Source organism: Mobula hypostoma, chromosome 18 (genome assembly GCF_963921235.1).
Source record: "Mobula hypostoma chromosome 18, sMobHyp1.1, whole genome shotgun sequence".
NCBI lineage: Eukaryota > Metazoa > Chordata > Chondrichthyes > Myliobatiformes > Myliobatidae > Mobula > Mobula hypostoma.
Window position 1 is genome coordinate 16,909,108 of NC_086114.1, and position 26,157 is coordinate 16,935,264.

At 42.1% G+C, this 26,157-nt stretch overlaps 1 protein-coding gene across 5 annotated transcripts in view; it reads left to right on the forward strand.

Annotated features, from left to right (window-relative positions):
- Positions 1-26,157, forward strand: part of kcnma1a (potassium large conductance calcium-activated channel, subfamily M, alpha member 1a) — a 960,366-nt gene that overhangs the window by 216,381 nt on the left and 717,828 nt on the right. For all 5 annotated transcript variants that reach the window (XM_063070509.1, XM_063070506.1, XM_063070507.1 and 2 more), the window contains exon 2: positions 501-662. In XM_063070509.1, coding sequence (XP_062926579.1) covers positions 501-662 — 162 coding nt within the window. The remainder of the gene's footprint in view (positions 1-500; positions 663-26,157) is intronic.

The window sequence follows — 26,157 nt, forward strand, 5'->3', positions numbered from 1 at the left end:
AGGGTAGAACACAAACTTGTGAATGGTGAGGAGTTTTAAGGTACAGAGGGATCTCATTGTACAGGGTAGGACACAGACCGTGAATGGGCGAGAGTGTTGAGGAAAGGAGGAACCTTGGTGTGCACGGGCGGGATACACATCGTGAAAGATAGGGAGTGAGAGATCACCAGGCTGTCTACTTCAGCTGGTACCTTTTCCAATCATTTGGCCCATTTATTTCTAAGCTTTGGCTATCCATGTACCTGTCTAAATGTATTTTCAACATTGTAATTGTGCCTGCCAATTCATTGGGCTTGTTTCAATATAGTTACTATTTAGTTTGTAATTGAAATATGTGCATGTTTACAAATGTGCTATCATTTTGATAGCCTTGTTGAAATTGAGTTTACAAAATCTTCACTTGGGGTTTGGTTGAGCATTGCAGTATAAGTTGGCTTTTCTTCTGGAATGTCCCATGGATTCACACTGAAACTCCATGTCCTTGTGTTTGATTCTCGCAGGATGCGCAGAAAATCGGTGGTACAGCCAGTCAGCCGGACGACGCCCTCCACGACCCGGATGAGAAGGAGGAAGTACCGCAGGGGGAGGTGGGCTGGATGACCTCTGTAAAGGACTGGGCCGGAGTCATGATATCTGCCCAGACCCTCACCGGCCGAGTTCTCGTGAGTCTACGCCTTTAATTCTTGTGATGCTGGTGTGGGTGTTCTGTTTGAGGTTATTACATTAACGCCAAGTATTGTCACTGCTGGATAGTACTGCAGCTGAACCCTGTATGGATGGGTAAATCATTAAGATATATTGCTGTCTAATAACAATGAGAGGCTTCCACAGGAAATCTGGACCCTGTGGAGTTATTTGAACATCATGCAGCACTAGTTTTTTTGTAGCATTTGAAAGCAATGATTACAAGTCGGGACGAGTGATTTATTTATTTTTTTGGTATTTGTTCCTTTAGATTGCTGGTAAGCTTCCTGATAAATCTGTCTCAAATAATTGCAGCTGATGTTTACAATGTTCCTATCTAAAAGCAGTTAGGCATTACAAGTGTAAATTAACCAGAGGCAATATAAAAGCAAGAAGAGGTTTTCTGCAGTAGGGAACATGGAGGAGAAGAGTGCAGCCATTTTGCTTGCAACTATTTTGACTCTTCCAAGTAGCCTAGCTGAGTGTGATGAGAGTTTAATTCTGAATCAGCTTCCTGGTATGAAGCAGATAGCAGACCAGCAAGCTTAACACATCTGAAGGCAGCTCTCCTGAAAGACCTTTCTTTCACTCATTGAGGCCTAATACCTCTTTGAAAATGTCTATTTGTGGTTGCTGCCATTTGAGGACATCATAATCTTAATCTGTCTTTTCTCATCACAACTACCTTGGCTGTGACAAAGTTAAAGGCAAATTAGTTTTGTGTTGATGGTATTAGTGCCTTTACCTGCGAGTTGTCCAATGTCTGTTTCTGACAGTGTCTCGAAGCCTGACTCAATGATATTTTGCTGGATATTTTCTGTCCAATTAATGCATGCAATGTCACATTTAATTTATTAGAGTGATTGTTTAATCTTATTCAAAATATTAATGCATCCATTTTAACAGATGACATGCAATAGGCAAATTACTGTTCTATCTATTATGAGTATGAAGAATGTACTCTACTTTATTATGCTTGGTTAGATTATTGTTGAATTACCAGATATGAGGAACTGCCCTTCCAAGGCAGTTATAGGAAATGCTGATGTTCACTCTGAAATTCAACAAAGATGTTTTCAGCTTAATATGGCATGACATCTTTGAGGAACTGTGGCATCTGGACAGCAAGTTGCATATAGTGAACTTGCTGCCTTGTAGCTCCAGTGATCTGGGTTCGATCAGGACCTCTAGTCCCATGTTTGTGGTATTTTCATGTTCTTTCTGTAATCGAGATTCCTCCTGGAAATTTGAATTCCTTGCACATTGCGAAGAGGTATGGGTCAATGGGTAATTTTGTCACTGTAAGTAGTATTTATGTGGCAAGGAAGTTGATGCCTTCTAAATTGGGCTTTTAATTGATATGGTCTGTTTTAACCAGTGACTATCCCTCCTTTCATCTGAAGGCAGGTGTTTAACCTTAAACTGAGCCAAAATATAAATAACCCTTGACTGAGCTTAGAGCTATCTACGTTTTCAACACCTTTATTAATCAGTGGATTCATCCTTCTGTTGATTATTTTCAGTTTGTTGGATGGAATATTATTGTCATAGAGTCGTAGAACAATACCGTATGGATGGAGGTCCTTCAGCTCATCCAGTCCATGCTGTCCCTGGTGCCCACCCAGCTAGTCCCAATTTCCTGCATTTGGCCCATATCCCTCTAAGCCTCACCCCTCCATGTACCTATGAAAGTGCACCTTTGATTTAATATTCCATTAAAGTCTTTGGAAATATCTCAATCTTCCATTAAAACAGAACCAGTACAATTTTTTAAAACTAGACTTTCATCAGCCTCTTTGCAAAGGTATATGTCTCTGAAATAATTAATAATTTTAGTCTTCTTGTGTTTAAAAATGTTTATAATTGACTGGATATTGGCTTCCAAAGTGTTGCATCTTCAAAACATTTTCAATATTATTTAATTGAGTGATTAATGGGTTCACCTTGTCAGTTAGCTCTCTGAGACCGAGACTGCAATCTTCAGGGGACATTGATGGGTCTCTGATCTATTTTGCACTAAAGATTTGGAATTGGACGATTTGCTCTTTAGCCTTGAATATATGATTAAAAGCTTGAGTTCTCTGCTCAGTTCTGTTTTATCATCCCATTGAGGAGTTGTGTTTGAGTGACGTGCTTCTATGTGTCTCACTGCTGCCACCTCTGGTGGATGGGGTGATAACTTGTTTTTCTGATGTTTTATTATAACATCAGCTAATGGAAGATAACACATTGGAGAAGAATTGGGCCATTCAGCCCATCATGTCTGCTCCACCATTCCATTCTTTTAACTTACTATCCCTCTCAACCCCATTCTCCTGCTTTCTCAACGTAACCTTTGATGCCCTCACTAATCAAAAACTTATCAAAATCTGCTTTCAATATGCACAATGACATGTCCTCCACAGCCAACTGTGACAATGAGGTCCTCAGATTCACCACACTCTAGCTATAGAAGTTCATCCTCTTCTCTGTTTTTAAAGGCTCCTTCTAATCTGAGGGTGTGCCCTCTGGTCCTAGGGTCCACTATTGGATACGTCCTCTCCATGTCCTTCCACTCCAGGCCATTCAATATTCAATAGATTTTCATGACACCCCTCCTCATTCTTCTAAACTCCAATGAGTACAGGCCCAGAGCCTTCAAATGCTCCTCATATGTTAACCCTTTCATTTCTGGGATCATTCTCATAAAACTCCTCTGGACCCCCTCCAATACCTACTTAGATATGTGGCTCAAAGCTGCTCACAATATTCCAGATGTGGTCTGACCAGTTCCTTATCATACCGAAGCATTAGTCAGACACTCCTGGTTATCAACAGCTGTTGAAATATGCAAATTTGAGTTAATAGATGCTGAGAGCAGGGGAGAAGTGTGTCGGAAAATCGCTCGAGGATTTGGTACAACAGAGACTGCAGACCATGGAAATCTGGAGCAGCAAGCATAAGATGCTGGAGAAACATGATCTCGATGAAGGAAGATGGTCCAAACTGTTGACTGTTTATTTCCCTCCATAGATGCTCAAAGTTCAAAGTAAATTTATTATCAAAGTACGTATGTGACAAAATATACAATCTTCATATTCATTTTCTTGCATGCATTCACAGTAGAGCAAAGAAATAAAATAGTCATTGAAAAAGTGCACACATAGAAAGCCTGAGAAACAGCCAATGTGCAAAAGAAGACAAACAGTACAAATATAATTAGTAATAACTAAAAAATAAAGAAGTTATTCTGAGATCATGAGTTGTAGAGTCCTTGAGAGTAAGTCCATAGGTTGTGGAATCAGTTCAGAGTTGAGGTGAGTGAAGTTGTCCATGCTGGTTCAGGAGCCTGATGGTTGAAGGGTAATAACTGTTCCTGAACCTGATGGTGTGGGTCATAAGGCTCCTTTGCCTTCCTGATGCCAGCAGCGCAAAGAGAGCATGGTCTGGTGGTGAAGGTCCTTGATGATGGATGCTGCTTTCATGTGGCAATGCTCCCTGCAGATGAGCTCAATGTGGGAAGGGCTCCTCCTCTGATTCAGCTGGGCTGTATTCTTCTCTCCTTGTAGGCTTTTCTGTTCATGGGCATTGAGCTCAGAAATCATCCTTAATAGATCACGGCACAATACAAGCAACACTGAGTTCCTCCAGTGCTTTGTGTGTGTTGCCTGAGGACTGTGCCCTTGTTACTGGTTATGGGCGGCTGTCAGCTGTTAAAAATACCGTGCTGACTCTTCCTTCCTGCTTCCTCTCAAGAAATGAACCAAATTTGGATTTCAAAAGCAGAGGCAGTGATAAGGCGATTCAGAGATCAGTCATGTTCTAACAATTTGAATTCTCTCTGTGAAAGAAAATGCAAAGTCAGTGTCTCGGTTTGAGAATCAAAGTGTCAACTCTCCACTTTCTTCCAAAGATGCCGTCTAACCTGCTGAGTTCCTCCAGCAGCATTTTTGTTCCAGATTCCATTATTAGTATTCACTTGTATCTCCTCTTGAAATTGCTCTTCTAGGCAACTGAGTAGCTTCCATGAATGTTTTGGCAAGTCCGACACGTTGCATGATATAATGAGCAGTCACGCAAAGGGACAGCATAACTGAGAGAAATCTAAATAAAGTGAAAGAATTTTTAATTGAATCAAACCTTATATAATAATTGTGACTGTAGCCTCAGAACTTTGCAATCTTTGGACACGAGTGTTTCCATATTTGTTATTTGTTTCTTAACTTGCTGCCAGTAAACTTGTGCTCCAGTAATTTCTTTAATTAAGTTAGATGGCTGAGGCTGTTCTATCGAAGGAGTTATTAATAGCTAAGTTGCTTTACAGCTAATGACCCTGTTCTGAGACTGGGTGCCAACTCTGAGACTGAGATAGGAGTCTGCTGATCTGATCAAGCTTCAGGGTGATTAAAGAGGATCGAGGAGCATATCTGGACTGTAACCTCACTCTGCTGGGTAACCTTATAGGATCCTATTTAACTTGGAATGCATCATAAGGTGCTGCAGAATATGACCACCTTATTGGGCAGGGTCGTGCTGCCTACAACTAAACTGGGATTCTGGGATGCTCCTCGGTCAGCCGAAGCAAAAGGGCAGCATGAGAGCCCCTTAGAGAAGAAAGAATGGCCTGGCCTTGGCGAAGGTTCAGAGCAGGTTCACGAGAATGATCCTGGGATTGAAAGGGTTAATATATGAGGACTGTTTGATGGCTCTGGGCCTGTACTCGCTGAAGTTTGGAAGAATGAAAAGGGATCCCATTGAAATGTATCAAATATTGAAAGGTGGAGAGGATGTTTCCTGTAGTGGGGGAGTCTAGGACCAGAGCACACAGCCTCAGAATAGACGGACGGCGTTTAGAACAGAGATAAGGAGGTTTCTTTAGCCAGAGGCTATTTCATTGCCACCGATGGCTGTGGATGGCAAGTCATTAAGTATACTTAAACTAGAGCTTAATAGGTTCTTGATTTGTAAGCATGCCAAAGGTTATGGAGTGGAGGTAAGAGAATAGGGTTGAGAGGTATGATAAATCAGCCATGATGAAATGGCAGATTAGATTTGATGGGCCAAATGGCCTAGATCTGCTCCTGTATCTTCTTGTCTTATGGTAAGAAGTGGAAATCAGCTCGGGAACGGAATATCTTGGCAGAGCAGCAAGCCTGCTAATTATCTGGACACATCAGCATGTGGCACTTTAATTTGAAAGATGCGGAAATGGCAATCAGTACAAATTGGTTTAATTTGCCACCGAGAATTCCTTCCTGTCTGTCAGTAAGCAAGACGACGCATCAAAGAGAATGGCGGGTGGGGAAGACGTCCAACAGCTTCATCCCATTTTTTAACCTCCCAACTTCACTGCTTTGCTGAGCATCTGTTACTGGGCTGACAGCAAACTGCTTTCAGTTCAACATACATTAGATCACCAAGGCATCAACTCAGTGCAAAACAACCAAACCTTTCAGTTTCAGTTACTTTCCAGCCGTAAATTAGTGGTGTTGTAAAAAAAGGCGAGATTAAAGATTTGCTTTATTTATCACATGTAGATTGAAACACACAGTGTCGTTTTATTGCTGTACGACAGCAGTATGTTGCAAGACATAAGAATGACTATAAATTTAAAAATAAATAGCGTAAAAGAAGGATAACAAGGTAGGGTCCATGCAATCGTGGACCATTCAGAAATCTGATGGCGGAGGGGAAGAAGCTGTTCCCACAACAAGGTCTACAAGTAGATTTTCAGACCTTGGGAGAACACAGGCTTTTTGGGATCAGGTAGTGAAGCTGAGGACAAGATCAGGTTAGCTGCAATCATATTAAAGGGCTGAGCGAGTTAAGTGAGAAGGTTGTCGCTTGCTTCTCTTTTGACCTGTTAAACCTACACTGACTCTCAGAAAAGTCCTGTGGGCTTACTGGGGAAGGACCACAGTATGGGGCTGTTTAACTATTGGACGAGGAGGGGCCGGGCTGAGTAAGAAAACTGCTCACTGATAGTGGTAGTGTACCACCTGCAGGGGGCGCACATGAGTGGCAACACTACTATTTGTTTTAAGGAATATCATAGAATACTACTTAACACATTGACTATGAATGTAAGAATAAAAAAATCATTGTATGGTTTATTCTTGTAAATGTTTTTTTATTATGAATAAAGTTTAGTTTGATCTATATTCAAAAAATTGTCTTTTTCCTCAAGCGATTGCCCTGTTGCCTCTTTTCTCACTCATGGCTTTTACTCTGTAAACCCTCCTACACAATGGGTAATTAACAGCACTCATTTGACCTGCTAACCTGCTTGTCTTGGAGGAGACCGGAATCTGTGGAGGGAACTCAGGTGATCACAGCTAGAACATGAAAACTCAGAATAGATAGTATTGGATGTTAGAGTTAAATTGGGTTAGATAGAGTTATCTGGTAGTGGGACCAGTTTATCCTTATTTCAAAGATTAGAAGGAAAAGAAAGATTAGCTGTATTTGTCATCTGTATATCAAAACATACAGTGAAGTGTGCCATTTCTATCAAATCAAATCAATGAGAATTGTGCTGGGCATCCAGCAAGTGTCGCTACGCTTATAGTCCCAACATAGCACGCCCACGATGTGGGAGGAAACCAGAGCACCTGGAGGAGACTTACTTGACATGCAGAGAAAGTGCAAATGCCTTGCAGACAGTGGCGGGAATGAACCCCGATCTAGCAGCAGGTGCTGGAAGGCGTTGTGCTAACCCCTGCACTACTGCGGCGCCCTCTTCAAATATCTTGCTTTACCCAGTCGTGGAAGCTTCTTGCACATTCCTATTTATTTCCTCACCCCGAACACTGCCTTGTGTCTCAGCTTTGCTACTTTTGCTTCACTAAGACATGAATTGTGCTGCAGCCCCACAATTGTCGATGACAGCACTGAGAACAGGACGGTGCAGGGGAGGAGACCGCGAATGAGAGCAGGCAACAAAGAAGTGAGCCAGTGGAACCCTTACTCTTGCTGCTGTCGAGTGACTGTGTCTGGTGACAGAGGACTGTTACTGAAGTTCTCTGTGTTGTGCGGAGCAGAGATTCTCCCCCCATGATCAGAGTCTCTCTCACCTGTGTAGTTATGAGTTTTAAGTTCGCTATTTGACCTGCCTTGCTGCTGTGTGACCCCAGTTTGTCCTTCACGTAGATACGAGGCAGATGGTGTTCAAGTGTTCTTCTGTTCGCTTTTGGCAGCTGCCCGTGGGCCTATCATATTGCTAAACCAAAGTCCAGTATCTGCACTTGAGGGGTGTGGGAGAGAGATTATTTCAGTGAAAATTGAAAAATTTACAGGTACAGCAATCTAAAGAAAACAGAGGAAATACAGGTGAGGTCCCAGAAGACTGCTGAGCCCACTTGAGGTCCCAGGTGCCAATATTGTTCCTCTGTTTAATGAGAAGAGTAGAGTATAATCACAGAATTATAGGCTGGTAAAGATAAAGAAGTAATGATTAGCTTTATTTGTCACATGTACATCAAATTGTACGTTGAAATGTATTGTTTGTGTCAAATCAAATCAGCAAGGCTGGGGCTGAGCCATTGTCGCTGTGCTTTCGGCGCCAAGATAGCATGCCCACGAGCCTTACGTCACTACTAGGGGATCTATTAGAGGAGGATCTTGGCAAAAGGAAACACTCGCATTTGCTGCCAAGGGAAGCGGTAGATACGATAAGGACAATAAGGGTGGCAACAATAATGTCAAGCTGATAACAAAGACAACACGAGTGTAAGATTATTATAGCACCAGCGACTGGGGTTCAGTTCCGCTGCGGTCTGTAAGGAGGTTAAGCATTCTCCTTGTGACTGCTCTAGTTTCCTCCCACAAGGACACTCGGGTTAGTAGGTTAATTGGACACGTGTAATTGTGTGATGGGTCTCATTGGGCCAAAAGGGTCTGTAATGATTCTGTATCTCTAAATAAAAACGTTTAAGAAGAATTAAGACAGGCAGGGAAATGAGGGACGTGGACCATGTGCACGCAGATGTGCAGTTTAAATTGACATCATGTTCGGCACAGACATCATGGGACGTGTTCCAGTGCTCTGCTGTTCCACGTTCTATGCACTCAGGTGGTCAGGTCACAGCTATGAGAAGTCAAGTTGCATTAATGTTTCAGGGTATTGGTGAAAGGCCTTTGACATGAAATGTTAACTTTGTTGCTCTTCCTGCAGATGTGGCCTGAACAGCTGAGTATTTCCAGCATTCTCTGATTTTATTTCATAATACACTCGGTGGCCATTTTATTATCTACCTCCTGAACCTGGTAAAGTGGCCACTGAGTCTATGTTTATGGTGTTCTGCTGCTGTAGCCCATCCACTTCAAAGTTCGATGTGTTGTGCATTCAGAGATGCTCTTCTGCACACCGCTGTTGTAAAGTGTGGTTATTTGAGTTACTGTCGTCTTCCTGTCAGCTTGAACCAGTCTGGCCATTCCTGACCTCGCTCATTAACTTCCACTCACAGAACTGCTGCTCACTGAATGTGGGTTTCTTTTGCACCATTCTCTAAACTCTGGACACTTTTGTGAGTGAAAATCCTAGGAGATCATAATTTTCTGAGATTCTTAAACCACCCCATCTGGCACCAATAATCATTCTGTGGTCAAAGTCACTTAGATCACATTTCTTCCCCATTCCGATGTTTGGTCTGAACACCAACTGAACTTCATAACCATGTCTGAATGGTTTTTTGTGTTGATTGTCTGCCACATGATTGGCTGATTAGATATTTGTATTAATGAGCATGTGCACAGGTACACCCAGTAAAGTGGGGTACCGAGTGTATTAATTTTCCCTGGGTAATTTGTAAGGACAAAAATCTTGTGCAATTTTTTGCCCAGTGACAACAATATGTGCACACTGAATCTTTAAGTGGAAGTAAAACTCTTTGATCACTAATACAGCAGGAGAAGCATCACACACCTTCAGCTGAACTAATCCACCAAAAGAAGTTTTATACAGAGCAGAGCTTTTAGGTCTACAGGTGCTGTAAAGCGTTGTGCTAACCACTGCACTACCATCGCACACTCTTCAAATGTTTTGCTTCACCCAGTCATGGGAACTTCTTACACCTTCCTGTTTATTCCCTCACCCCGAACACTGCCTTTAGATCTGAATTTGAAGTACAGAATGAGACACTTCTTGACTATATATCTGCGGATTCATCTACAGTTCCATCCGCATCAGGACCTGAAAGAGAAAACGTGATTGTATACAATCGTGAAATATACTTAACGTGAGGTAGAGGGTGACAACCTTTTGAGAAGAAAGAGAGAGAGAAATTGCCTTTAAACTCACGAGAGAGCACAGGCCATCAACTTTTTGCGGTTGATATTTCCGTTGCAGGCAATTTCTTTTTTTTTTACGAGGTCAAGTTGCTAGCTCGACGCTCAACCCAGCACGGATGGAAAGCGTGCTAGGGGAGCTGGCTGGATTCGAACTCGGGAGCTTTCACTCCGAAGTCCGGCACTGACACCCCTACGCCACCAGCCAGTGACAACCTTTTGTGCGCAGCTTAAATTCCTTTGTGCAGGAGTAGCAGAAGATGTGTCCACACGCACATACACACACTTCAGAGGTAACATTGGTATTAACTGATATATCCTTAACATGTCGAAGAGCATGACTACAGTAATGTCTTACCTGACAAATAATTTTAGTGAAGAAACTCATAAAATAGATTTTAATAGATGCTAAAAAAAATAAGGGCTTGTTACTGTGTAATGTAACTCCCAGGTTCAGGGGAGATTATTGAATGCTGATCTGCTACCTCAGACACAAGTAACTCTAACTTTGCTGAGAGGCATAACAGCTGTGTCCAGTAACTCGGGGGATCAATGTCCCTCTGTTTTTCAGGCATTCCTGCTGTGCATATGGAGTATTGTGTGTCATTTTTGGGTGCTGTACTTTGGAGGTGGTGCAGAAGAACGTCAAATATAGATCAGCACAGCACAGTACAGGCCCTTCAGCCCACAATGTTTCACTGACCTTTTAGCAACTCCAAGATCAATCTAGCTCTTCACTCCACCATAGCACTCCATTCTTCTTTCATCCGTGTACCTGTCTTAGAGAAGAGATTTACGAAAATGATTCACGGATGAGGACGCCCAGCTACGCGGGCAGACAGGAGAAGCTGGGGTTGTGCGATCTGAAATTGAGGAGATTGGGAGGAAATTTGATGAAAGTATTTGAAAATCAAGCAGGGCTTAGGTAGAGCAGATCGAGGAAAAAACTGTTCTGATTAGTGGAAGGGTCAAGAGCCAAAGGACGTAGAATGAATATGGTTGGCAAAAGAACCAAAAGTGATATGAAGAAAGATTGTTTTACTCAGTAGGTTCTGGGATACACTGACAGGGGTTATAAGCAAATGGTAGACTTGACTTTGTGAAGAATGTCTGTTGCTGTGTAAATCACATCTACCATCCTGACAGAATTAAAGTTCAATGTAAGTTCATTATCAAAGTATGATTAACCTATCTTGCAGGCACCCACAGGAAAATAAAGAAATACGATCGAATCCATGAAAAACCATACATAACGAAGGCCGGGTCGCTGAAAATGGGTCTACAGGCTGGGGAGTCAGTTCATCACTGCAGCGTGAAGTAATCTGCACTGGTCCAGGAGTCCAGTGGTTGTAGGGCAATAACTGTTCCTGAATCTGGTGGTGTGGGACTCAAGGCTCCTGTGTCTCCCACCTGATGGTGGTAGTGAGAAGAGAGGGAGATGGGCCAAACACATGGGATAGGCTCCTGGCTGGCACAGAGAAGATTTACTCCGTGCCTGCCAGGACCTGGCCTTGACAGGGCCATGCTGGCTGTCCCTAATTGGCCCCTGTTGTTCCCAGTGCTCATTAATTCTCAACCTCAGAATTTTGTTTATTTTAATGCAAAGTGGCCAAAGTGCTGGTGGAGTTACTAAACTGCAGTGATTATAGTTTTGCTGGTTGGTTCAAGGTCAGGTAGCAGGTAGCTGTTCTTAAATCTGATGGCATTAGACTTCAAGCTTCTGTACCTCCTGCTTAATGGTAATTGTGAAAAGCTGACATGAATTTCATGGTGGGATTTTTGATGATAGATACTACTTTAAGGCAATGCTTCCTGTAGATACTACCAATGTGAGGGAGGGATGTGCTCATATTGTTCTGGGTTGAGTCTACTACTCTCTGTAGCTTCTTACAAAACTTACAAAAGTTCAACGGTTCATTTATTAACAAAGTATGTATGCAGTATACTACTCTGAGGTTTGTCTTCTCCAGATAGCCATCAAAGAAAACCATGGAAGTCAGTTCATGGAGAAACAATTATCTCACCCCCTACACACAAAAAAGAATGGCAACACGATTATCAACCCCTGAAACCCCTCCCCCTCACACAAAACACAACAAGAACATTGACCCCCAAATCCCCTTCCCCCGCACAAAAAAAACAAACAAAATGCAACAAGGATATTGACCTCCCAAAACCCCTTCCCCCTGCGCAAAAAAAAACGAAAGAACGGGCAAAAATACAAAATATAAAAACCATAAGACTGAAAAAGTCCATAGTCCAATAGTCCAAATCCATAAACGCAGAACTTCGGTAACATCCTCTGACATCATCAAAAGAGATACCACTCAAACGCTTGAACGTTCCTGCACATTCACTTTGCTGTACCACACCACGATGTAGTTAGTCAGGATGAACACAGTACACCTTAGATGTAGACTTATCTGAAAGGAGATGCTCCCAATCTACCATTCCCTGTTAATGAAATTAGTTTCCCCCAGTTTAAGACCTTTATTACTTGCCACTCCCTGTCCTTTTCCATAATCACATTAAATGTATGCAGTTGTACTCACTTTCTTCAAAATGCTCCCTCACTTGACCAGCTACATTCACCAAGATCCAGTATTTCTCCTTCCCTTGCTGATCTGTCTACATGCTACATCTAAAAGCTCTGCTGGACATCTCAATGAATTTGCCTTCTCTGAAACTTTAACACCTGCTACAGTATTGGCAAAAATCCCTCAATATGATCTCTGATATCTGCCAACATCTCTGTTCCCGCATTTTCTCTGGAACGGTAGAGGCTGAAGGCTGATGTGATAGAGGTTTATGGAAGGCATCAACAGAGCAGACAGTCAGTATCTTCTTCCCAGGGTTGGAATGGCTAATACCAGGAGGCATACATTGAAGGTGAGAGGGGGTAGGTTCAAAGGGGATGTGAGGGACAAATGTTTTCTACAGAGAGAGGTGGGTGCGTGGAATATGCTCCCGGAATGGCGGTGGAAGTAAATACCATAGGGACTCTGAGATGAGCTAATAAATGCGCAGGGAATGGAAGGATATGGACATCGTGTAGGCAGAAGGGATTAACTTAGTTGGGCAATTGATCACTAATTTAATTAGTTTGACACAACATTGTGGGCCTTATGACCTGTTCTTTCGCTGTACTGTTTTATGTTCTATGTGTCATAACGACTGAGGAAATCAAAGCACATCCTTCCAGATTGAAAGTTATTTTCTGTGGAGTCCAGGGCAAACGCCATTCCAAAAACCTGATTTTTATATTAGCTAAAAAAGAAAAGAGGCCACCTCTGCATCTACCCACCAGTAATCCTCCAACCCACCCTTTCAATTCCTTGTGATTCAGGTAGGTGCCCAATTCTGTCACACACTCTTCCAGCCAGGAAGGTCTGACACCTCTCATTGGAATCAGAGCCAAAATCAAAATCAGGTTTATTATCACTGGTGTAATAAACCTGTGAGAGGTTTATTACACATGGTGTGAGCAGAATTATCTGCAGAATTATCTGCAGCTTAATGTGAAAAAGACTAAGGAGCTGGTGGTAGACCTAAGGAGAGCTAAGGTACCGGTGACCCCTGTTTCCATCCAGGGGGTCAGTGTGGACATGGTGGAGGATTACAAATACCTGGGGATACGAATTGACAATAAACTGGACTGATCTAAGAACACTGAGGCTGTCTACAAGAAGGGTCAGAGCCATCGCTATTTCCTGAGGAGACTGAGGTCCTTCAACATCTGTCAGACGATGCTGAGGATGTTCTACGAGTCTGTGGTGGCCAGTGCTATCATGTTTGCTGTTGTGTGCTGGGGCAGCAGGCTGAGGGTGGCAGACACCAACAGAATCAACAAACTCATTTGTAAGGCCAGTGATGTTGTGGGGATGGAACTGGACTCTCTCACGGGTGGTGTCTGAAAAGAGGATGCTGTCTAAGTTGCATGCCATCTTGGTCAATGTCTCCCATCCACTACATAATGTACTGGGTGGGCACAGGAGTACATTCAGCCAGAGACTCATTCCTCCAAGATGCAGCACAGAGCGTCATAGGAAGTCATTCCTGCCTGTGGCCATCAAATTTTACAACTTCTCCCTTGGAGGGTCAGACACCCTGTGCCGACAGGCTGGTCCTGGACTTATTTCATAATTTACTGGCATAATTTACGTAATACTATTTAACTATTTATGGTTCTATTACTATTTATTATTTATGGTGCAACTGTAACGAAAACCAATTTCCCCCTGGGATTAATAAAGTATGACTATGACTATGTCATGAATTTTGTTGTTTTGCAGAAACAGTGCAAAGTTTAAAGTAAAATTATTACCAAAGTACATACATGTCACTATACACAACCCTGAGATTTGTTTTCTTGTGGGCACACTCAATAAATCAGAGATTTGAGTTTAAAACACCGATGAGAGTTTCTTCACAGAAGAATCAACGAAGATACACAGGTTACTTGGAAAAGCTAGTTGAAGACTGAGCAACAAGTGCTCAATGCGTGTAACTTAAATAGTGCAAGGGCACACAAGAAACCTGCAGTAACCAGTAAACAGCATGGAAAACTTCAGGGAGCAACTAACAGGTCAAGCAAGCTACTATTAGGTAAATTAGCGCTATTCAAGTGAGGTAAAATACCAAGGTCAGGCACCCTCGAGGCCCCCCCACTGATCTAAAGGCTCATGACAAGGTGTACTCAATAGTAGTAGGGACTGTGCCATTTCTACTACTTTTATAGGATTTTCCATTCAAAGGCATTGCTGTTTCCATCCCAGGCTGAGATACAGTTATTTAGTAAACTTTCCACCATGCATCTATGGAAGATTGTCAAAGTTTTAGATGTCATGCTGAATCTCCACAACCTTCCAAGGAAATAGGGGCGTTGCCGTGATTTCTTCATAATGTCGCTTATGTGCTGTGCCCAGGACAGGTCCTTGGAAATGAAAATGAGTCAGATTTTCAACCAATACATAAAAATAGAGTGCAATACAGATATATAAGAAAAAAATTGCTGGCTGGTGGTATAGTGGTATCTGCACTGGACTTCAAGGTGAGTGATCCCAGGTTCGAATCTGGCCAGCTCTTTTCACGCTTTTCATCTGTGCTGGCTTGAGCGTTGTGCTAGCAACTTGGTCTCAAAAAAAAACATAATCAGAATCTGAATCTGGTTTATTATCACCGACATGTGTCGTGAAATTTGTTGACTTAGCAGCAGCAGTTCAATGCAATACATGATATAGAAGAAATAAATAAATCAATTACAGTATACGTATAATGATTAGATTAAAAATTGTACAAAGACAGAAATAATACATATTAAAAAAGTGAGGTAGTGTTCACGGGTTCAATGTCCATTTAGGAATTGGATGGCAGAGGGGAAGAAGCTTTTCCTGAAACCCTGAGTGTGTGCCTTCAGGCTTCTGTATCTCCTTCCTGATGGCAATAATGAGAAAAGGCCATGCCCTGGGTGCTGGAGGTCCTTAATAATGGACGCTGCCTTTCTGAGACACCACTCCCTGAAGATGTCCTGCATATTTTGTAGGCTAGTACACAAGATGGAGCTGACTAAATTTATGGCCCTCTGCAGCTTATTTTGGTCTTGTGCAGTAGCCCCCCTTCCCATACCAGATAGTAATGCAGCCCGTCAGAATGTTTTCCACAGTACAATTATAGAAGTTTTTTGAGTGTTTTTTTGGACAAAAAAATGCTAAAGAAAATGCAAGGTTCAAAGTTCGAAGCAAAATTTATTATCAAAGTACATAAAAACACCACATACAGCCCTGAGATTTTTTTTTGCGGGCATACCTAGCAAATTTTTAGAACAGTAACTGTAAACAGGATCTGTAAACTGTAAACAAACTGTGAAAATGCAGATAATAAATAGCAATAAATAAATAACGAGCATGAAGTAACAAGATAAGCGTCCCTAAATTAGTGTAGTAATCCCCTTTTGTTCAAGAGCCTGATGGTTGAGATGTAGTAACTGTTCTTAAACCCTGTGGTGTGAGTCCTGAGGCTCTTGTATCTTCTACCTGATGGCAGTAGCAAGACAAGAGCATGGGAACAGCAATGTCTTTGAGTGGAAAATCCTACCAAAGGTTGTGGATTCAGCCCAGTACAACAGGGGTAAAACCCTCACAACCACTGAGTACATCTACACGAAATGTTACTGTCGAAAGCAACATCCATCATCAAAGATCAGGATGTTGCTTTTCTGTGGTAACACTTCATGTAGATGTATTCAATGGTTCTGAGGGTTTTACCTGTGTTGTACTGGGCCAAATCCACTACCTTTGGTAGGATTTTCCACTCAAAGACAGTGGTGTTCTCATACCAGGCTGTAATGCAGCCAGTCTGTACACTTTCCACCACACACCTATAGAAGTGTGCCTAATTTTTTGATGACATGCCAGACTTCTGCAGCCTCCTGAGGAAATAGAGGCGCTGTCATGCTTCCTTTGCAATTATATTTATATGATAGGTCCAGGACAGGCCCTCGGAGATAGTGACACACAGGAGTTTAAAGTTACTGACCCTCTCCACCTCTGACTCTCTGATGAGAACTGGCTGATGGATTTCTGGTTTCCCTCTCCTGAGGTCTACAATCAGTTCCTTGGTCTTACTGACATTGAGTGAGAGGTTGTTGTTCTCACACCACTCAGCCAAGTTTTCAAGCTCCCTCCTGTACGCGGATTCATCACCACCTTTGATACGGCCCACAACAGTGGTGTCATCAGCAAACTTGTATATGATGTTGGAGCTGCACTTAGCCACATGGTCATAGGTGTAAAGTGAGTAGAGCGGGAGGCTAAGCACACATCCCTGCGGTGCTTCTGTGCTGATGGAGATTGTGGAGGTTGCTGCCCAAAGTGCCACAAGGCGCGGAAAGGAAAAACAGCAGCGGTATAAAAAAACTACTATAAGTTACAATAAGAAATATATAAAAATATAAGTCAGTAGTTCAAAAAGAAAGCAAAAAGTAAGGTAGTGTTCATGGTTCTTTCAGAAATCTGGTGGTGCAGGGGAAGAGGCTGATTCTAAAACAAGAATTTCTGTCTTCACATTCTTGTACCTCCTCCCTGATGACAGTAAAGAAAAGAGGGCATGTCCCGAATGGTGAGAGTCCTTTGAATGATGGATGCCACCTTTCCGAGGCATCGCCTAGTTCCCATGATGGAATAGATCAAAAACATCCCTCTGTGCGTTTGGATTGACAGTGAGTTGCAGGTTGCAATAGTGAAGAGGTTTCAAGCTCTCAGGTAGGCACTTTTCATGGTGCACCTGGGTGGGTTGTCAGTAAAGCCAGTAGCATTCTCTGTACTCACTGACACTGCACCTCTTCAGTAATGATTTGGGTCAGAATATTAATGGAACCGTCCACATATTAGCAAATGACACAAAAGCGTACGTAGGAACTGGGAATTTAGAGCAAAAATATAGGTTACCATCAGATTTAGAAAAGAGAGTAATGAGTCTTTGTGACAGATTTCCTATATAGAGGATAACTGCACTGTGGTGTTTTTGTACCTGGGGAGACACCGGGAATGTGTTAATAATGTGGAGTACCTCTCAGTGGGTTCAGAAACATGGAGGGAAACCTTGGGGGCAATTCATGGCTTGATAAATGATTCAAATTCACAAATGGCAAGCTAATTGCAGGAAAGTAGGAATTAAGGTTATTTTTCTCTAATGGCAAATTCTAAAACTATTATATACTGGCAATGTACATCTTTAGCATGACCACACAGGAGTATTTGGTACCTGCACATGATGGTGGAACCCGTTGTGGTCTTCTGCTGCTGTAGCCCATCCATTTCAAGGTTTGACATGTTGTGCATTCAGAGTTGCTCTTCTGCACACCACTGTTGTAACACCATGGTTGTTTGAGTTACTGTCGCCTTCCTGTCAGCTTGAACCAGTCTGGTCATCCTCCTCTGACCTCTCTCATTAACAAGGCCATTTTGCCCACAGAACTGTCACTCACTGGATTTTGAAAGTTGATAATTAATCCATCTAGTATCTTGATAGTCTCTTTTATGATCTTAGTATGGTCCGGGGCACTTCTCAGTCTTTAGCCTCATTAGTTTGTCTGACATTACTTTTCAGATAGTATTTCATTTTTCCCAGGCATCGTTCAGTATTAACAGAATATTCATAGTGTAGACTAACTTAAGGACTGACGCAAAATTTATGTTTAACTCCTGTGTCATTTCCCTGTTCCCCTCAAATATTTCCTTGGCTCATTCGTGAATGGCCAAGTCCTTATTCTGAACCTGTGATCCCTGGACCCAGCCAGAGGATTTATCAACTCTGCATTTGTCCTTTTAAGCCCTGTGTGTATTTTCTCTCTTTCAGTAAGATCAGCTCCCCTTCCACCAAACTCCAAAGGGTACAGGGCCAGTTTCCTTTATCTCTCATTGTACAACAAATCCACCACCCTGGAAGTCAATCAAGTGAATTTTGGCCACACTTACTCCATTTCAAGTATTTCATTTCATAGGTGTGGAGACCAGGCTTGAATACTATATTAAAGATGCACTCACTGTGGCCCTATCTAATTGGAAGAAAATGGATTGAGACCTGTACTCAGGTTTTCTTGCACTAAGTACCTATCATTTGTCTTCTTAATTGCTTGATGATTCTATATGTTATTTTGTGATTCACTCAAGTACACTAGGTGCTTCTAAACACTAACACTTTTTGATCTCTCGTGATTTCAAAAAATACTCCGTTTTTATATTTCTACCGAAATGGGCTACCTTATGTTCTCCACATAATCAGAGTCAGAATTAGAATCAAGTTTAATATCACCAGCATATTTTGTGAAATTTGTTAGCTTAGTAGCAGCAGTACAATGCATTAAATGATAATATAGAAAAAAATAAATTACTGTAAATATGTATGTGTATTGCAAATTAGTTAAATTAAAAATAGTGCAAAAATAGAAATAATAAAAAAAATCCATCTGCTATTTCCTTGTCTGTTCACTTATCCAATCTAATCTCACTGAATTCTCCTCACAACCCATATTTGTACTTAGTTTTGTATCCTCAGCAGCTTGGATTTATTATACTTGATCCTCTCACCAAATCATGATATAGATTGTAAGGCATCTCACTGGTCATGACTTGCCAATCTGAAAATGATCTTTTGAATCCAGCTCTGTGTTTTCTATTCATTGACCGATTCCCCATACACACTGGTATATTACATCCAAAACTGTGCACTCTAATTTTTATGGCGATCTCTTGTAGACCACTTTAATAAAGCCTTCAGAAAGTTAGTAACAAGCTCAGAACACTAACAGAATTGTGAAATTTTCCTTCCATATAACCATGTTTACTCAGCCCAATCCTATTATTATTTTTAAGTGCACCTTTGCGTCTTGTTTAATAATAGGTTCCAGCACTTTCCTTATTAGTGATGTCAGATAAATTAGATGATAATTCCTTACTGTCTCAAATTCAGATTCAGATTGATTTATTAGGACAATGCTTAGCAGAACAACACAGAACACAACTAAGCAGAACATAACAAGCAGCAAAATAAGCCCTGTTCCTCCCTTCCAAATGCATGTATACAGTTCCCTAACCGCAGGACAGTCTAACTTCAGTCTCTGGCCGCCAGTAGACACACGAGTTTGCAGACACTGGATCCTGACTTCCCCAGCAGATTCGCAGACTTGGGGCTCTGACCATTGGGCCTCGACTGGACCTCTGATGGGCCTTCGGGATTCCAGTCAACCTTCGTCCCTCCTTAATGAGTGGAGTTACCTCTGCAACTTTCCAATTTGAGGGAAGAGTTTTAGAATTTTGGAAGCTAGCAGTCAATGCATCCATTCTCAGCCAACTCCTTTAAATCTTTATTGTCTTTCCGTTCTGTTACTTCTCTCAATACTGGAGTGCTTTGTTAAAATGTTAATATTTCATTTATCCTAGCTCCATAGTTCACAGTTTTCTAGAACTTTTCTGTACCTTCTATGAAAACAGATGCAAAATATTCATTGAATTTCTCTCCCAGCCTGCATGGGACTCGCATTAACTTTTGTTAATCTTTTCTTGTTTCCATATTAATGGAAACTTTTACAATGCTTTTATGTTTCTTGTTCACTTGCACTTGTATTCCATTTTTACTTTCTATATCAATACTCTGGTGTGCCTTACCTCTGAAATTCTCCCACCCTTCGGTTTTGGTGCCACTTTACTGGGCACCTAATAAAGTGGCCACTGAGTGTATGTTCATGGTCTTTTGCTGCTGGAAATCATCTGCAACAAAGTTTGATGTGTTTTGTAGTCAGGGATCCTCTTCTAGGCACCACTATTGTAACACGGTGTTAGTTGAGTTACTATCACCTTCCTGTCAGGTTGAACCAGTCTGAACATTCTGCATTCTCCTCTGACCTTTCGTGCTAACAAAGCATTTTTGCGCACAGACCTGCCAATCACCGGATGTTTTTTGGTTTTCGCACCATTCTCCAGTAAACTCCAGAGACTGTTGTTTGTGAAAATCCCAGGAGATTAGCAGTTTCTGAACTAGTCAAACCACCCCATCTGTCACTAACAATTATTCCACGGTCAAAGTCACTTAGATCACAGTTTTTCTCCAATTTGATGTTTGGTCTGAACAACGACGGAACCCCTTGACTCTATTTGCATGCTTTTATGCATTGAGATGCTGCTACACGATTGGCTGGTTAGATATTTGCATTAATGAGCAAGTGTACAGATGTACCTAATAAAGTGGCCACTGCGTGTACATCATTTCCGGTGATCTAATGCCCTGTTTACCTTTATTGATGCCCACAGCTGATCCTCTCATCCTATTTGATTTTATTTTTCCTCAGCGATACTCGTAATCCTTCAGGACATAGTTGTTCCTTGCTTATGGCTGTATCTTTTAAACTCAAGGTTAGCTTCGATCTTGCTGTAGTAAAATAGATTATGGAGCAGACCCCTTCCATGATAAGATGGACTATTGACCTTATAATTTACGTCATCATGGCCTTGCACCTCATTGTCTGCCTCCACTGCAATTTCTCTGTAAATATAGCACCGTGTCCATGAGGTCCATGAGCTCATAATAAGTACTTGGGTTAACTACATATTGGGCTTGAGTTTATCACTCTCTTACCCAATGCTCACATTGGTGGTGCTTGCTTAGTTAAGACCCCTAAAGCATTCTGATGAAAATCAGAAGGTGCATCTTTATGATCGAAACTGAAAGGCGATAGAAATATTTTTGGCATGTACATAGAGCAAGGGATTAAATCATGTTATAGACACAGTGGAGTCATTAAACAGAGGCAAGTGCTTGACAGGTCTGACATTTATCTCAGACTGTGACCTAGTTTGGACCTTATTTGCTATATATATCAGCTTATCTCAAGAATTCATTTGTACTCTATGTTACTGAAAAAGCTATTGCTTGTCATCATAAGCCAAATAACTAAGACAGTAATCTCACCACTGTTAAGTAAAATTCCAGTAACCAGGTGATCAGTGGCTGGCTGGCTCACTCATCCTTGTCATGGTCTCAGTACTCCCTTCACTGTTGTGTGTTATTGGGTTTGTGCACCGGATGTTGGGTTGGATTCAGGGTCAGCAACACCGGAGGTCACAGGCATGGGTAGGTTTGCAACCGGAGCTGAGATCTAGAGCGATGTCCGAGGTCCGGTTCCAGAATGTTCACCAGGTTTAGCTTCTGGTGTTCCCTTATAACTTGGCAAGGCTTGGTCTCCAACTCCATTTAAACTCACCAGGTTCGTTGGAAAGCTTATAGTACTGGGTAACGTGAAATTCAGCTGTGTTGGCTAATTGTGAGGAGCTTCCAATAATCTGGAAAACACGCCAGTCCAGGACCTCCAAAGATAAGATTAAAGATTAGCCCTATTTGTCACATGTACATGAAAACATACAGTGAAAAGCATTGTTTTGTGTAGTTGGATCCTGGACTGCCTGTCAGATCGCTGGCAGGTGATAAGGGTGGGCTCCCTCACCTCTACCCCTCTGACCCTCAACACAGGTGCCTCTTGGGGCTCTGTACTCAGCCTGCTCCTTTATTCTCTGCATACCCATGTCTGTGTCACTACCCACAGCTCCAATCTGCTAATTAAATTTGCTGATGACACTACTCTGATTGGCCTAATCTCAAATAATAGAGAGGCAGCCTACAGAGGAGAAGTCATCACCCTGACATAGTGGTGTCAAGTAAACAGCCTCTTCCTCAATGTCACAAAAACAAAGGAGATGGTTGTGGACTCAGGAGAAATGGAGACACGTTAGCTCTTATTGGCCTCAATGGATCTGGGGTTGAGAGAGTGAACAGCTTTAAGTTCCTCGGCATAAACACCACTGAGGATCTCATGTGGTCTCTGCATATCGTCTGTGTGGTGAAAAAGGCACAACAGCGCCTCTTTCACCTTAGACGGTTGAAGAAGTTTGGTATGGGCCCCCCAAATTCTAAGAACTTTCTACAGGGGCACAATTGAGAACATCCTAACTGGCTGCATCACTGCCTGGTATGGGAACTGTACCTCCCTCAATCACAGGACTCTGCAGAGAGTGGTGCGGACAGCCCAGCGCATCTGTAGATGTGAACTTCCCACTATTCAGGACATTTACAAAGACAAATTTTTAAAAAGAGCCTGATGGATTATTTGGGACCTGTGTCACCCCAACCACAAACTGTTCCAGCTGCTACCGTTCGGGGAACGGTACCGCAGCATAAAAGCCAGGACCAACAGGCTCCGGGTCAGCTTCTTCCACCAGGCCATCAGACTGATTAATTCATGCTGATGCTACTGTATTTCTATATTATATTGACTATCCTGTTGTACATAATATTTATTATAAATTACTATAAATTGCACATTGCACATTTAGACAGGGATGTTACATAAAGATTTTTACTCCTTGGGTGTATGAAGGATGTAAATTAGAAAGTCAATTCAATTCAACATCCAACACAGTTCGAGGATTTGTTGGAGGTAGCTTCCAAATGCTGCCATGCTTCTGACTCTAACGATGCACACCCACAACTTACTAACCCTAATTTGTGTGTTAGGAATGTGGGAAGAAACTGGAGGGCACCCATGGGAGGATGTACAAACTTCTTACAGATAGTGGTGGGAATTCAGTCTGGGTCACTGGTGCTGTAAAGTGTTACGCTCACCACTACACTACTGTGCTGCCTTTCCAAGGTCCCAACGGGACCAGATTATCATAGTTTCACCCTACCTCGAAGAATTCTGCTTATTATGACAATTATTTCCTTCTCCTTTATATTTGTGTACTGGAAATGACATTAAGTAATTTTAGATCTTGATTCAACCTATGTCAGAATGGAGGGAGCAATAGGCCAGTGCGAGCGATTAGGTCATATGGGACTCACGATAAGTTTTTGAATAGGATATAGAATTGATTTTGTCAAAGAAGACAGAGAGTAGTGGTGGAGGGGTGCTTTTACCTGACTGGAGATCTATGACCAGTGGTGTTCCACAAGGATTAATGCTGGGACCTCTGATGTTTATAACATGAATAATCATTTAAATGAACATGCATATGGTCTGATTTGTAAGTTTATAGATGACATTAAAATTGATGGAGTTGTGGTTAGTGAAGAAGCTTGTAATGGTTATGGCAGGACATATATGTATTTATTTTGTGTTACAGCGCAGAGTAGTTTCTCCCGGCCCTTCAGGCTGTGTCGCCCCAGCAACCCCTGACAACCCCAATTTATCCATAGCTTAATCACGGGGCATTTTACAATGACCATTTAACCTACTCGGCACGTCTTCAGACTGTGGGAGGAAATCGGAGCACCCAGGGAAAAACCATGCATTCCATGTGGAGGACGTACAAAACCTCTTATAGAGGACGCCAGAATTGAACTCCAAACTCTGACGCCTCGAGCTCTAATAGTGTCAGACTAACCTCTGCACTACCATGGTAACACAATTCATTGATGTTGATCAATTGAAAATTTAGGAGGAGAAATGGCAGAGGTACAGTAATTTAAACCAGACAAGTATGGGATGGTACATTTTGGAGGAGGCGGCGGCGGGGGGGATGTTGTCAATTGCAAAAGGGTTTTTCTTTTTGGAAAAGGCAAGGATAGGAAGTGACTTCATAGAGGTATACAAGATAATACGAGGCATTGGTAGATGGAGTGAACATCTAGAAACTTTTTCCCAGGATGGGAAAATATGAGAGGATGTAATTTTAATGTCGAGTCCCTTCATCAGGTTTCGACCCAGAACATCAACAGTTTTTTCCTCTTCATTGATGCTGCCTGTCTTGCTGAATTCCTTCAGCATTTTGTGCTTGTTGCTCACGGTTTCCAGCATCTACAGAATCCCTTGTGTTTAGACGTTTAAAGTGATTGGCGGAAAGTATAGGCGTATGTCAGAAATAGGTTTTGACACAGAGATTTTTCTCGTCTTTGACACTGAGCGTGGTGGATGCGTGGAACATGCTGCTGGGGTGGTGGTAGAGGCAGACACTTCTGGGACCTTTAACAGACTTTTAGACGGGCACAATGATCAAAGAAAAATGGAGGGCTATGTGGGAGGGAAGGGTTAGCTTAAAACTTTGGCAGAACACATGGGCTGAAGAGCCTGTACTGTGTTGTACCATTCAACATAAGTGTATAGTAAATGGCAGAACCCTTGGGAGCAGTAATGTGCAGAGGGATTTAGGGTGTAGGTCCACAGCTCACCGAAAGCAGCAACACAAGAGGATTGAGCAGTAAAGAAAGCATACAGCAAGTTGCTTTCATTGTTTGGGACACCAAGTATAAAAGACGTTGTAGCTGCACAGAATTTTGTTCAGGCCACATTTGGAGTATTGTCTGAATTTCTAGTCACCACTTTGAAGAGTGGATATTATAGCTTTGGAGAGCATGCAAAGATGTGGAGCAAGCGTCCTTGGTAGAGCCATAGAAAAGTATAAAACAGAAACAGGTCCTTTGGCCCATCTAGTCTGTGCTAAACCATTTAAACTGCCTACTCCCATCAGCCTTCATACCACTACCATCCATGTACCTATCCAAACTTCTCTTACATGTTGAAATCAAGCTTGCTTTGACCACTTGTGTTGGCAGCCCATTCCCCAGTCTCATGACACTCTGAGTGAAGAAGTTACCCCTCATGTTCCCCTTAAACTTTTCACCTTTCGTCCTTAACCCATGATCTCTAGTTGTAGTCCCACCCTACCTCAGTGGAAAAAGCCTGCTTGAATTTACTCTAGCTATATCCCTCATAATTCTGTATACCTGTATGTTTTGGGAATGTGTGTTTCTGTCCTTAATTGTGTCTCAGGGCAAAACAGATCCCACTTTGTTCTTTGGGGGTGGACTCACAACTTACTGAATCTGTATCTAGAAACAGTTTAATTAGTCTTAGCTCTGGTGGATTGTTTACATAGCTGCAGTGATGCTGAGGTCCCCTGCTCACGAAATTAATTATGTTGTTTTGGCAAGTTTTGCATCATTCCCTAGGGCAGAAGTCTGGAGGCCTCCATCACGTCAGCTGACTGGTATAAAGTGGACCTTTGCTGGTTCAAGCCCACTGGAGTCTCCCATTCCCCAGGATCTTCAACTCATTGACGCAGAAAATGAGAGGACGCCAAAATAGGCGGTCACACTCATTATAAGGGAAACTAGTGCGTGTGCTGCCTCCAAGGCTGTAAACATCTTAATGATCCTTGCTGTTGCATGCAACTAAAAGCAACTGCATACAGATATCAGCAACTGGAATATTAATGGGGGTATTTAAATATTGTCTAACATAGTTTGCACTGAACATTTTATAATCTGGAAAAATAGCTAAACGCATGTAAATTAATATTTTTTTTCTCAACCAGCATTTGTTCAAGTTCGTTTGGTGCAAATGTTAAGCATTCCAACTTGAGTTGCTGGCCATTCACTCCAAAGTGTGTGACAGTTCTTCTTGAAGCAATCCCTCCTGTTTTTCATGTTGTTGCCTTTTTTTCCAGGAGGTTACTGTTTTCCCTCTGGGAAGAATGAGGGGGAAATTGATGTGCTTGTCTGAGGGAATAGGTTATTGGGAAATATGCGGAGAGCGGGATTGATGAAATTGCACCAAGAGCTGGCATAAATTCAATAGGATGAATAGTCTGCTATGCCATAAGGAAGTTGAAGTCTATTCACAGGGTATAAATGCCCCCTTGGTCTTCAAAGTGAAATATAAAC